The 13,768-nt window shown below is 36.6% G+C and overlaps 2 protein-coding genes and 1 non-coding gene across 3 annotated transcripts; 2 read left to right on the top strand and 1 right to left on the bottom strand.

Moving 5' to 3' along the window:
* Nucleotides 1-422: 422 nt before the first annotated feature.
* LOC132273453 (protein NRT1/ PTR FAMILY 5.2-like) lies at nucleotides 423-5,536 on the top strand. Its single transcript, XM_059774411.1, has 3 exons — nucleotides 423-524; nucleotides 3,624-4,189; nucleotides 4,540-5,536. The coding sequence occupies exons 1-3, from the start codon at nucleotides 438-440 to the stop codon at nucleotides 5,399-5,401; spliced, it is 1,515 nt and encodes a 504-aa protein (XP_059630394.1). The 5' UTR covers nucleotides 423-437; the 3' UTR covers nucleotides 5,402-5,536.
* A 256-nt stretch (nucleotides 5,537-5,792) lies between these two features.
* On the bottom strand, nucleotides 5,793-10,062 carry LOC132273108 (protein unc-13 homolog). The gene is made up of 5 exons (XM_059774137.1): nucleotides 9,439-10,062; nucleotides 8,088-8,969; nucleotides 7,532-7,984; nucleotides 7,234-7,420; nucleotides 5,793-6,884 (listed from the first exon to the last, which is right to left on the bottom strand). The coding sequence occupies exons 1-5, from the start codon at nucleotides 10,060-10,062 to the stop codon at nucleotides 5,902-5,904; spliced, it is 3,129 nt and encodes a 1,042-aa protein (XP_059630120.1). The 3' UTR covers nucleotides 5,793-5,901.
* Nucleotides 10,063-12,676: 2,614 nt separating this feature from the next.
* Nucleotides 12,677-12,778, top strand: LOC132275521 (U6 spliceosomal RNA). The gene has a single exon (XR_009470660.1). It is a non-coding gene; the product is annotated as a U6 spliceosomal RNA (small nuclear RNA).
* Nucleotides 12,779-13,768: the final 990 nt, after the last annotated feature.

The following is a 13,768-nucleotide window of genomic DNA, read 5'->3' as shown; positions in this document are numbered from 1 at the left end:
ATATATATATATATGTATGTATGTGTGTGTATGTATGTATGTATGTATGTATGCATGTGGCGTCAGTCTAGCTTATTGATACGTTCCATAAAACTCCATTTTAATCCACTTTTTCTATCGATGAATTTTTTTTTTTTAATCTATTCACATAGTTACATGGGATGAACAAGAGTTTGTAATTAAAAGCAACTTTTTAAAAAAAATTATTTATATATAATCCCCACTAAAACCAAAATATAATAAGGTGCGGTGGTTATGTTTGTTGGTTAATCTGTTAAATTTTCCGCGTTTTTTGTGGACTTGCAGTGTATGAAGTGTTTGAACGCATAGCCTATTATGGTATACAAACAAATTTGATCAGATATTTGACCCAGAAGCTCCATCAGGGCACAGTCAAATCATCCAACAATGTCACCAACTGGATTGGGACCATTCAGATGACCCCAATCCTAGGGGCCTACGTGGCTGATGCCTGTATCGGCCGCTATTGGACGTTCCTGATTGCATCTGCAATCTATTTCATGGTATGTCTCATGCACACTGAATTCAATTCAAATATTTCTGTCTCTCTCTCTCTCTCTCTACACACACTTGTAATCTTATTATTTTCTTATTACTCCGTATTTTAGAAGTATTATGGAAAATGGTGATTACAGCTGTATTGAAAGAATACTTGTCAACATTGATAGGACTCACTCACAAGCGCGTCTCTCTCTCTCTCTACACTTTTATCTTCTTATTATTATTTTAGAAGCATTAAATGGAAAACGGTGATTACACTTTATTGAAAGAATACTTGTCAACATTGATATGACTCACTCACAAATGCGTTCTCAATAGTAATGGCGTTGAGGCTGAAATTCATATTGAAAATGGGTAAGGGCATTTTTGAGACTTTAAAAGAGCATTTTGGATTTTTTTTTTTTGGTGAGGGGAATAAGAACCTCTGGACTGTGATGAAAGAGTATTAATTACCCTTCTTGAATTAAAAATAAAAATAGTAAAAAATTTAATTATTATAAAATGACCTTAATGGGTTGAGGATGAAATTCATATAGAAAATGAGTAGGGCATTTTCGGAACTTTAAAAGGGTATTTTGGATATTTAATATTGTTAATTAGTCATGTGTCAGACGCATAATTTTGTAACGTACTTTTCTAAGTGTATAAATTATAAAAATGTTATTTGCATAAAAAATAAAATTTAAGGGTATTTTATATACTTAGTCCTTTAAAGAATAATAAAAAGCACTATCTGAGACACGAACACAGCGCGCACACATTAAATTTGAGGCCAGCATAAATTTGAAGAAAATGCATCTTTCAAGCCAAAGACTGAGAATATAAATTATATATTAAGCAACTTGAGCAATTGTGCTTTACTTGTTTTGACCTTAGTTAGGATTTCAACTCCTATGTAATTAGTCTATAATTAAATTGAAGTCAGACACGTCTTGTGGTTGAAATCCTGCGGTTAAAAACTTAAATACTCGTCAAGCTCCTTATTAAATTATTTGTGTAAAATTCCACGACATTTCTTTACATATATATTTCGAACTAGGCTCACTTTATTACCGCTATATTAAAAAATATTTATACATATATATATATATATATATAGACACACACATTAATTTAGAACCGGCTCAGTCACTACTGGATATATATATGTAGCATGTTATTTAATACTAGTTTGTGAAAAAAAATAAATAAATAAATTAATACTAGTTTAATCATTTTAATTGTAATTATTAATTATATAATGTCCAATGGAACAGCTCAATAATGTAAGGCAGTCAAAAAGAAAGTCCAACCAACCAACTTAATTGGTCAACAATAAATATATTTATTTAATTGGGAGATTGATTTGCTGCAAAACTTAATCTCTGATTTGACATTTAAGAGTGGATTTTCCATCCACTAGCCACAACTTAATTGGTCCAACTCAATTCAGTTCTAATTTAATCTTAATTTGAAATTGAGTTAGGTTAGGTGAATTTTATTCAAAATGAATTATGTACATAATTCAAGATCGAACTCGTTATACAGGTTAATATATATATATATATATATATATATATATATATATATATATATAAATATGTAAAAATAAAATAAAAGAAAAGAACTGAAACTTTTGTAATTTTTTGGGAAGTTTATGGTTATCAAATTAAAATTTGAACTGAAACTTTTGTAATTTTTTGGGAAGTTTATGGTTATCAAATTAAAAATTTAAAATTTTATTATAATTTATTTTTTAAAAAGCAAGTACAGTATATTACTCCAAACGGAACCCACTTGGGACACTTTTGCGAGTTGGTAGTACCAATATTATCTAAAAAAATTTTAGAATTCCATAATTGTCGTGGTAAATAAGTAATTACTTGCATAATCAAGTATATTGCATGAGACCCACAATTTAAGATTTCTATAATCATCGGTGGGCCCAAGTCCTTGACAATTTGGCCACATTTTTCTGGTCTAACGTTTAGGAGAGTACCTAGAGGTCCATCTAGAGTACTTGCAAGCGTCAGTGTCGTTAGCTTTCCATTATAGATCTCAGAATCTGTCCTACCCTTGGGTACCTTATCATGCCCTTCTTTATTGAAGTCGCCGGATTTCTGACAGCGTCGCCGGAAGCATACTGTGAAAGACGGAGAAAATAGAGAGGAGAAATATTTTTCTGGTGATCTCACCAGAGATCGACTGAAGGCGCGTGTGATTCACATATTTGTACAATTGTAATCCATTTCTAGAGAGAAAGTATCAAAGAGAGAGGGAGGATTGATTGATTGATTGACGATGCACTTACAGATCTAATAAGGTCGAGATTCAGTTCGCCGGGCGTCAAGAGCATGTAGGGTTCTTGTGGAAGAGAGAGAAAGAGAAAGAAGAGAGAGGAGAAAGAAGGGAGAAAAAAAACATTATTTTTTTATTTAAGTTGTTTTGTTTTGGGTTGGGTTCGTTGAGCTCGAGCTTAGCCCGAACATATTTGAGTTTTGAGAAAATTCAATTCAATTTGAGTCCGATTTGTGAATTTATAAGTTTAAATTTCAAAATTTTTGGATTGAGTTTGGATTGGGCTTGTTAGCCCGGTCAAGTTGCACCCTAGCTTAAGACGGAAATTGTGTTTTTAAAGACTTTATTTGAAGACGAGTTGCACTATAATATCTGAATGATTTTTTTTGTACAATTCCAATGAAGAGCATCAAACAAAAATTCTTAATTTGTAATAGATAAGTAAATCATAAACTTTTTATCTTAGAGTATTTATCTCAACGATTACCGCCTCGGTCGGTAAAAAAATCTATTGAGACTTCTATTATTTTTCTTCGAAGTCCGAGTAAAGTCTCCATTCAGAATTTATATACAATACATATATAGATGCAATCCAATTTTGAGAACCAGTTATGAACAAGTACATTCAGATCAATTTGCAATACATCACATATTCACAAATCAAGTAACAATAAAAAGAAAAACACTTGACCACCATTTGCATATCTCTTCTCCATTCATGTACCAAGAACTTCTATATATTTCAAAGCTGTATACATCAGAATTTGTGTACACACTCGTATGAAGTTGGGCTGAAATTGTATACTTTCTTATGTTGATTGCAGGGAATGTGTTTGTTAACACTAGCAGCTTCAGTCCTTGGACTAAGACCACCTAGTTGTGCTGATGTTAATGCCTCAGACTGTAAGAAGGCCTCAACCTTACAGTTAGCTGTGTTCTATGTTGCACTGTCTTTATTAGCTCTTGGGATTGGTGGGACCAAGCCCAACATCTCGACCATCGGCACGGATCAATTCGACGACTTTGAGCCCAAGGAGAAAGCCCAAAAGCTCTCATTCTTCAATTGGTGGATGTTCAGTGTGTTCTTTTCTACTCTTTTTGCCAACACCATAATTGTATACATACAAGACACTGTGGGCTGGGCATTGGGCTATGGGCTTGCAACCGCGGGCCTTGCAATAGCCATCTTGATATTCTTGGCTGGAACACCATTCTACAGGCACAGGGTGCCCACGGGGAGTCCCTTTACAATGATGGCCGAGGTCATAGTGGCTGCACTGAGGAAGTGGAAGGTACCCATTCCTAGTGACCCCAAAGAACTATATGAACTTGACTTGGAAGAGTACACCAAAAAGGGGAAGTTTAGGATTGATTCCACACCCACCTTGAGGTTTGTAACTTTCTACTAATCCTTTAAAACTATACTTAACCCTATGATTTCTATAACTAAAAAACAACCATGTATTGCCTAAATGCATCTTTCTAATGATACTTTTATTTCACATACAATTCATGCAGCGCAACACAACAAGTGTGTTGTACTGTAGTGGATGATTAGAATCACTCACATGTGTGAACGTACCATGCGGGTGCGTGATTCGAACCGTTCTACTGTTACAACACGCGTGCTGTTAACAAAGGATCGGGACTCCTATTCTTGACCCTTGGCTCCTAAAGTAGCAGCCCTTGCCTAAATGCTTCTTCTAATGATATACTTTATGTCGCATACATTTGATGCAGGTTCCTCAATAAAGCAAGTGTGAAAACAGGTTCAACTGATCCATGGATGCTATGCCCGGTTACCCAAGTTGAGGAAACCAAACAAATGTTACGAATGTTACCAATATTGGTAGCCACCTTTGTGCCTAGCACAATGATTGCACAGATCCACACCCTTTTCATTATGCAAGGCACTACTCTTGACAGACAAATTGGCAGCTTCAAAATCCCCCCGGCCAGTTTAGTAGGTTTTGCGACACTGTCTACGCTTGTTTCTGTATTTCTGTATGCCCGGTTCTTTGTCAGGATCATGAGAAGGTGGACAAAGAATCCTAGGGGCATCACCCTCCTCCAGAGAATGGGAATTGGTATGGCATTTCATATCTTCATAATGATGATCGCGTCGCTCATTGAGAGGCATAGACTAAGTGTTGCCAAGGACCATGGTGTAATTGAAAATGGAAACCAAGTGCCTTTAACCATATTCATTTTACTTCCTCAATTTGTGCTTATGGGAATTGCTGATGCATTTCTAGAGGTAGCCAAGATTGAGTTTTTCAATGACCAAGCACCAGAGAACATGAAAAGTATTGGGACTTCCTATTCCTCCACTACTTTGGGAGTTGGGAATTTCACAAGTAGCTTCCTTCTATCAACAGTTCTTCACATGACCAAGAAGCATGGTCGCAAAGGATGGATTCTCAATAACCTCAACGACTCTCATCTCGATTATTACTATGCATTTTTCGCGATACTGAGCTTCTTGAACTTCATTTTCTTCTTGGTCGTGAGCAAGTTCTATGTGTACAAGGCTGAAGTTTCGAATTCAATGCAAGTGCTTAGAGATGAGTTAAAGGGATCGACAGCTAGGGACTGTGTCTGATGAAGAACCGAAACAGATGAGGCTTTTAGGATTTTATTTATGTACTAAGATTTGATTAGAGTTTTTTTTATGCCTATTTATAGGTGGGCTGATATCATTTGTGATGTACCTTTGTATGATTGATTGATTATTTAATATACGGAGATTATGATTTCCTCTCCTTTATTCTTCTTCTTATTCCTACCATGTCCTGCTGCAATTAATATGAGAGCAAACACGTACTTCATATCACCACCACTAAGTACTAACACTGCAAACTGCTTGCTGTATAAAATGAAGACCAAAATTACAACCAATTACTCTAAGCCCCCTCAGCAACATCATCATATTACATTCATAAGCAAACTGAGTTATGTTACAAACCATTTCCTTTCGCAAAGCCTTCAAAATTCTAATACAATACATTACATTTCGTTCACACAGCTTGAATCCAATATCAGATTTTCCTAAAAAAAAACGTAATTTTTTTTGCTCTAACTGTACATGTAAATCCATCTTCATTACCGCCTCTTTGCTAGTTGGAATGTCCTCTTCAAGAACTGATTTGCTAGTCGATCATTCCTATGGCACAGTACCCTCAATATCGTATTGGGGTCTGATCTGTTCCATCTTCCTGTCGTTGGCGGCATAGGCAGTTTTTGTCCTGCACCTATGGTACCCATTCCGCTCGCTTCACAAACCACAATGCTGAAATCTTCCACCAGCTGTTCAGTAGGCTGACCCATCAATGCCACCACACCTTCCACTGTATCCACTTCTCGCTCCATTACATCCTCAGGTATCAAACCTTCACCACACTTGCTAAAAACCTGCTTCAAACTGTCAAAATCCTCTTCAATCATCTCGTGATCTGACCTACAAAACATTCGGGAGCTTCCCCCAGCTAGCAAAATCATGAGATAGGCCTCAAAAGAAGCCTTCATAACTTCTTTCATCGCCAATGGTTGAGCCCGGTCAGTGACAATCGCACTTAAAAGAGTAAGATTCTGCTTCAAGATTTGTAAAGCTGGTTTAATACGTGCATTTTCTACATCACCAACATATAGACCTTCGTAAAATACAGGGTTCGAGTCCAGGAAGATGAGACGGTAGGCAGCAACTTCTGATACATGTTGGGAGGATTCTTGAATAGCCAAACGGGCATGATCAAAGTAGGAATAGTAACTGCCAAGTTGTCCGTGGTTGTTACTGAAGCGGCCGCTGGGTGATTGAATGATATGAGGGGAGAGGGAAAGAGTTTTGTCAAGGCTATGGAGCTGAGATAAAAGATAATACAAGGTGTTTAGGCGGATGTACAGGCGTTGTGTTCCTCGGCTAGTTGATGGGCGTTGTTGCTGACCGTCGTTAAATAGAAGTTGATGCGAATCATCCAAGTTGACGGTGACTTTGCAGGGGCTAGCTTTTTTCCACAATTTGATAAACCTTGAGTCTCGGTTGCATCGTGTTAGAGGAGGAAGTGCAGGGACATAGCTCTGTTTTGATCCTAAAAAATACAAAAAAAATACCAAAAAAAAAAAAAACAAAAGAATGATAAAGAAGTAAAAAAAGTAGTGACTAATTAGTATGAACACAATTTCAGAAGACTTAATTTCTGTCCACTAAAAGAAATGTAATTCACGACACAATTTCCATATTAACAACTATGGCGGTGTTGTCCTCTGCATATATGCCCCATGCGATAGGGGCTAATGTCTAAGTTGGACAATACACTCTTTTATGGTCATCTTTTTGATGAGAAATAAAAATAAAATGAAACATCGACTAAAGAATCCTAAATAAAGATATACCAAAAAGATTACTAGGTGAAGGAAGTTTTAAAAGATTGTTATTACCACATGATGCAACGAAGGTAGTGTAGTCTCGGATTAAATGCTCTATGCCATCAGCAAGATCACAAACTAACTCATCCGAAATGCCATCTGAAATTTCAAATAAGTCGTCCACAATTTCCTTCACATATTTCATTAGCTCCACAGCTGATTGTGCATATGGCTCAGTTTTGGACTTTGGGTTCCATGTCTGCAACACAAATTGCAATCAATTACTCTCACAGTATGTCAGTACTTGACATAAATCACATGAACCTAAATATCCTTTCTTCAAATTGAGCAGAGAATGAGATGAACTTACTTCGGTTTCTTTCTCTCTTTGAAGACATTCTTTCCCTTTTTTCAATCTCTCTTGAATCCATTGTTTCAGGATGTTTAGAATGATCAAATCAACTTCATATGGAACCATCTCCCTCACAATAGTTTTGCCTCCATCTTCACATTCAACGGTGTCTTCAACCACCATCTGAACCAAAATCTTTTCCAGCTTTCCGGCTCTCTGCAATACCATGATAGTCTCATTTGTGAGGGAGGTCACCCCAGCTAAGTATTGCTTCAACAATGTCCCATAGCAGGTATGTAGAGTCGCGGCTGCAACCCCAGCTGCTATTGGGTGCCATTTCCTGAGCACCGAACTAAATATTTCCTTCTCCTTCAAGGCCAAAACTTCAGTGTCTTTAGCCAACTGAAGAAGGGCTTCGTTCACTTCTGGGACTTCAACAAGCATACCGCTGATATTTCCATTTTCTAGCATCTTTTGTTTTATTATAAAACAAGAACGGGAAATAAATATATTTATTAACTAGAATGGTGAAATATGATGGGAAATTGAAAAGTAAAGGGATCAACAAACAGACCTTTGTGAATGCATTCCTCAGTGATGATCTGATATACTGGTCCACCCTACATCCTGTAGTTTCGGCCACTACTTCCCCTTTCTCAAGCTCTGCTGCTCCAACGCCAGAAACATCTTCTTCCAATATCTTTGTGGCCGAAAAAACCAAAGGAAGAAGGTTTTCCATTATGCCAATTGTTTTTTTCTGAAAGCACCCGTGATAATCAAGCAATCTCTTCTCTGACCAATTTTTCATTGAAAGCAATGCCAATGATAACATCTTGACATATATAGGCTCTTGGTCTGCTCTCTTTGCATCTTTTGCAACTTCGGACAACATAGCGAGTGTGGCAGAAAGGAGGTCCGTTTCCACTTGTCCAGTTGCAATATATTGCTGAAACAATACCCACGAAAAACACACTTGGTGTATGGACCTATTGATTCCCAGTGTAGACCATGTTTTCTTCATGAGCTCCATCATCTCATCAATCTCATCAAGGACTAACGATTCCTCCTTGAGGTCAAAGATGGAGTGGAGTAGCGCAATGTAGAGGTGCACATTCAGTGGGAACCCATCAGCCCAATGGCACACGTCTGTGGTTGAACCATTAGGACTTCGCCAAGACAATGAAACCACACAATTACAAAGCGTTTTCATGGACTCCGAATTCTTTCCAGTGTCAATTGCCTTCGCCTCACAAGCCCGGGCAATCTCCCTGAAACGCTTAGCAAATGTGTTTGATTTTTCTAGTGGGATGGAAGGGTAAAGGATGAGTCCTGCTTCAAGGATTTTGAGCTGACGCTGTTGCCATACATGGTACTCCCGGGAATCATTGAATTCGGCTATCTTCAGGTGGCGGAGGAGCTCAAGAGGTAAAATTATCGTCTCCGGACGCCTGCCCATCTGGTTGTTTTAATAAGAAAATAATGTCTACTCAGATTAGAACCAAAATATATATATATATATATATCTCACACACACACACTATCAACTATCAACTATCAACCTGAGGGATGCCTTTTAAGTTCAATTATCTGGTAAATGATCATATAATGTATACCAGCAGATTAGAAATATTGCAGGTTACATGGATTATGCAAAAAAAAAAAAAAAAACATATCTAGAATCATTTAAAACTTTAAAGATCTACCAAAATGGGAATTTCAAAATCATACCTAGGACCATGTGTTAGTTGCAATTTTGAAATTAAATTGATATTTTATAATTCATTCAAATACAATCTTCATTTACATGTTCTACATTATTTTTGAATGAAAATTATGTTCAATGTACATAAAGTCATAAATCAGAGATAAACACATTAACACAAATACAAATATATAAACTTGCATATATACACACACATACATACTTGGCCAACGAGGGTCCTCATTAGGGTTTTGCGGAGCCTGTTATCGCTCTCCTCCGACACCCTCATTTGCTGCCTCATGATTTCAGCCGCCGTCTTTGGCTTCCTTGGCCTCCCCTGCGGCGTGGTCCATGCCATTCTCGGGCTGGACCCGGGACTCGATACGCGGGGCGAAGAAGGGTTCGACCCAGGACTCGACACCCCATGCTTCACGGGCGACGAAGGGTTTGACCCGGGGCTTGAAATGGTCCTTTTCGACATTGAACGCCTAATCGTCTTCAACCCCAGAAACCTCTTGACCTTGCTGGTCGTCGACACACCCACCAACCCCGACTTCCCCGGCGATCCCTGCCCCGACCCGAACCCGGAAACCCATCCGTCCCCACCGCCTTCAGATGATGAGTAGTATGTTAAGGTGTTCCTCCCTCCGAACCCCGGCGACGACCGGCAGGCCGTGAAGAATATCTCGTAGGCGGTCTCGCGGATGTCATCGGCCTCGACTCCTTCGAGCTCGCCGAAAGGCCACGCGAGTTCGGTGGCGACTGGGCCGGGGGCGGCGACGGGGTCGGGTCGGGAAGGTAGAATGGATACGGCGGGGAGGGAGTGGCGGCGGGTGTAATGGGCCATGGAGTTGGGGTGGTGGGTCAGATCCCGGCAATGGGATGTGTCGTCAGATATCCTGGCGGGAGAGACAGAAGAGAAAAGGTAAGCATTGGTGGTTTTTGGCAATGACAACAATTTCGTTAGAGAGAGAGAGAGGTCGTTAGTTTGGCCAACGTTGTGCGAAGAAAACGAGAAAGGCAAAGGTGGTCGGAGTCATACAAATTTGACATTATTCTTCCTAATAATATTAGGCTAATATTATTAGATAGAAATAGAAATAGAAATAGAAATAAAAATAAAAATAGAATGAAAATGAAATTAAAAATGAAAAGTTTTAAATATTTTAGGAGTTTGGATAGAATGGAACAGAAAATCTTTTTATTCCTTTTTTTTTTTTTTTTTTTTTTTAATATGTTATTTGCTACTTATGGATATAATGATGTTCAAAACTTTATACTTCAAACTGAAATAAAAAATAAAACAAATTAAGAAAAAAAATTCTACAATAACCTTTATATATTATAAATTATAATGTGATAATTTTTAATAAATTTGTATTTAAAAAAAAAAAAAAACAAATCATGCTAAAAATGAATTTTTATTTTACTTTCCTGTACTTTCACTTTTCGATGTTAGTGGAGAATATTTCATTCTTATGGACAATTTTTTTTTTTTTTTTTACAATAAATTTCACAATCGTAATAATAGTATTTAGTTCTTGTTTTAAATAAAATTGAGACTCATTTTCATTTAATAATAATAATAATGTTTAGAAAGCCGGATTAACTTTTGTAAACTGAAAGGATGCCTTATGGACAAAACTTGGATAGTCTAGCCGGCTGCCGCCTTATAAAAAACAATGAAATTTGGTTGAGTGAAGGATGCTGCTATACTGTTGCCAAAAACAAATAAATAACGGATGGATGCTATACAAATTGGGTCCACACTCCACCGTGGTCAATCCAAGTTATTTTTAAATGATTATGAAGTCAAAGTATCAATTGATCTGTCCACGTAAATTTCATTCTTAAATTACATGATTAAAATTGAAATCAAATGGGACTTCACTGCATGAAATCCATAAAATCTACAAATTTTATATTGTATGACAAAATTAAATAGGTTCATAATAAATTTTTGTGTCAAAATATTTCGCGTTGACTAGCAAGATGTCTGTAATTGCCCATTGCATCATAAGGAAAGAACATTTTTTTAGACACTAAGTGATATAATTTTAATTTGTAAAGTGGAGGTTGTTTCTAATTGTGGGGGTTCTTTATTATAATAGTGCTACAAGTAGCAAGGGTGATATCGAAAACACAAAATATGAATGATTCAGACAACATAAAATTTGAGATGGACTGAGAGAGGTGGAAGTACAGACAAACTCGAGAGAGAGTATAAAGATGGCAGTGTATTGATACACTATTGACTCTCTTGATAAATGTGTATAGAGAAAGCGTGAGGGAGAGAGCTTTTGAACTCCCTCTATCTGGAGGTTGTTTCCTCCCCCTTCAGCTCTACCTTTATTGGCCTTGGAGTATTTCCTTTTATAAGCCAAGTGAGATGTTTGGTGATGTCTATGATGACATCACCTGTGGGCTTATTAACATGAGATGGTTTTAAATATATGGGAGTCAAATAGTATTTCTCTCTCTACAAGTCAGGTCGAGTGTTGACTTGACGGATCTTGTACTTCAACCACCAAACCAAGTATCTCCTTGGATCCCAGATCATTCTGAGTCTTGCTCCCAACTTAGGTCTTCAAGTCCTCGATCTTCTGTTCGAGTTGTTCAGATGATGTGGCAAATGCCCCTTACCTTTGACCATTTGACTTGTTTGATGATGTGGCCTAGCCTTGTGAACTCGGTTAAATCCATCCCCTACACTAATTTTATTTATTTATTTATTATTATTTTTTTGTACAACCTTGCTTTGAGAGAAAATTGGCCTAATTGGTTTCTAGTTATGTGGAAGAAATATTTAAAAAATTTGCCTCCCATAATTTTGAGTTAAATTTTATATGAATCTATATTTAAATTTATGCATGTGCGTAATTCCATATGAATAAAAATAAGGAATTATTTTGAAACAAGCAAACCAATTCATCCAAATAATATTATTACATTCGAGATATATTACAAAATATTGTCAAGTTTATAGAATTATCAAACAAGTGTAATTAGATTCATTGCATTCATAGTAATTGATTTAAATACCATGATAACATTTGAGATATAATTCAAAATAGCTTCAAGTTTATACAATTATTAAACGAATGTACTTGGTTCATTGCATTTAAAGCAATTCATCTAAATAACAAGATTATATTCAGATTATATTCGAAACATATTTTAAAATAATGTCAAGTTTATAGAGTTCTCAATGTACTTGATTTGCATTGAAAGATTTTATACTCATACTCCATATGTCTTATATAGTTGTAAACTTGTAGTATATGATACATATATACTTATTATGCGGTTGTAAGCTACAATAAATTGTTGTATCTCAATAACTTGTGCTTTATCGTTTGCAATGACGTAAGCTGAAGTGGCTTGATGTGGGTAGAGTCCCACATCGGTTTTATAAACAAAGTCTTTAGAGTAAATATATGAGAGAGTTGCAGGAGACTGGAGTCCCTTCGGGGACATCCGATAAAATTGGAACGATACAAAGAAGATTAGTATGGCCCTGTGCAAGGATGACACGCACAAATCGAGAAATGGTCCAAATTTTTTTCTTGACCTTTTTGCCCTTTATCCCAGCATATGCTTTTACTAAAATACCCTTATTTTTTGCTACTTTCCCACCATACCCCTGCATTCTTCCACGTGTCAGGTTGTCATATTGAGACGTGCCAAAAGCTTACGATGGACTGCTCTCCTTGCAACTCCTCCGAATTCCTCGTTTGGCTGTCATGCTTCAAATTCGAACAGCACCTATGTAAGACTTAACCAGTATGAAGTTTCATCAATTACTCTATGGTAAGGTAAGCTTTGTTTCTCTCTCTATAACTGCAGTTTATGTATGTGTGTGTGTGTGTGTTTGTTGGGGGTGTGTTCTTAATTTGGCTTCTTTGCTCCTGTGGTTATGTTAGCGTCTCTTATCTGGGGTTTTGACTCTTATTTGTGGGTTGCCATCCGTATTTGATTATTTTTTGATGATATAATTTTGATATATATATTTTTTTAATTTACCCAAAAAAAATTAGTATTTTGATTTTGTTATTTCTCCATTTTGTTTGCTATTTTCTCGTATAGGCCCATCAAATGTGTTTTCCCGATTCATCTTTCCTTCTTGTGTGTCCCATTTTCTCTGTTGTTGTTTTATTTTGAAATGGAAAGAGAATATTGTTTTACTTTGAAACCTTGATCAAAGTCACAAGTAAGATAATCTTGTGGCCTCTGTTTATATTGTTTTCTTCTTATGCTATGTTTCCAAATCCAAAGCACCCATTTGGTGCTTCCAATCGCAACTTTAGTTTATTTCTTATTTTATAGGTCTGGTAGCTTTGTTCTTATATCTTTTACAAAGTTTTTTCCTAATGTATCTGTGAAGTTTTTGACTTTATCTATATATATATTTAGGTTAAAAGAAAATTTTTATTTAGCTGTGGGACCCACTTTATTTTATGTTATCATGTGCCAAATGGGATTAGAGACCCATTGTTTCTGTTCCTCTTCTCTCTCCCCGCTGCCTTTCTTCCTCTCTGTATTTCTTTTTTTCT

Source organism: Cornus florida, unplaced genomic scaffold (genome assembly GCF_030987335.1).
Source record: "Cornus florida cultivar Cherokee Brave unplaced genomic scaffold, ASM3098733v1 CherokeeBrave_3.0.0_Hap2_Chr09, whole genome shotgun sequence".
Lineage (NCBI taxonomy): Eukaryota > Viridiplantae > Streptophyta > Magnoliopsida > Cornales > Cornaceae > Cornus > Cornus florida.
The sequence above is the reverse complement of the archived record's forward strand: the minus strand, read 5'-3'. Positions and strand labels throughout refer to the sequence as shown.

What these genes read in the sequence shown, in the direction of transcription:
- LOC132273108 (XM_059774137.1), bottom strand. Translation starts at nt 10,062, where the DNA reads ATGGCCCATTACACCCGCCGCCACTCCCTCCCCGCCGTATCCATTCTA. An exon ending in AAAGAGAGAAAGAAACCGAA is followed by an intron (nt 7,421 to 7,531) that starts GTAAGTTCATCT and finishes TTTGTGTTGCAG; the next exon opens with ACATGGAACCCAAAGTCCAA. An exon ending in TACCTTCGTTGCATCATGTG is followed by an intron (nt 6,885 to 7,233) that starts GTAATAACAATC and finishes TGTATTTTTTAG; the next exon opens with GATCAAAACAGAGCTATGTC.
- LOC132273453 (XM_059774411.1), top strand. Translation starts at nt 438, where the DNA reads ATGACCCCAATCCTAGGGGCCTACGTGGCTGATGCCTGTATCGGCCGC. An exon ending in CATCTGCAATCTATTTCATG is followed by an intron (nt 525 to 3,623) that starts GTATGTCTCATG and finishes TGTTGATTGCAG; the next exon opens with GGAATGTGTTTGTTAACACT. An exon ending in GATTCCACACCCACCTTGAG is followed by an intron (nt 4,190 to 4,539) that starts GTTTGTAACTTT and finishes CATTTGATGCAG; the next exon opens with GTTCCTCAATAAAGCAAGTG.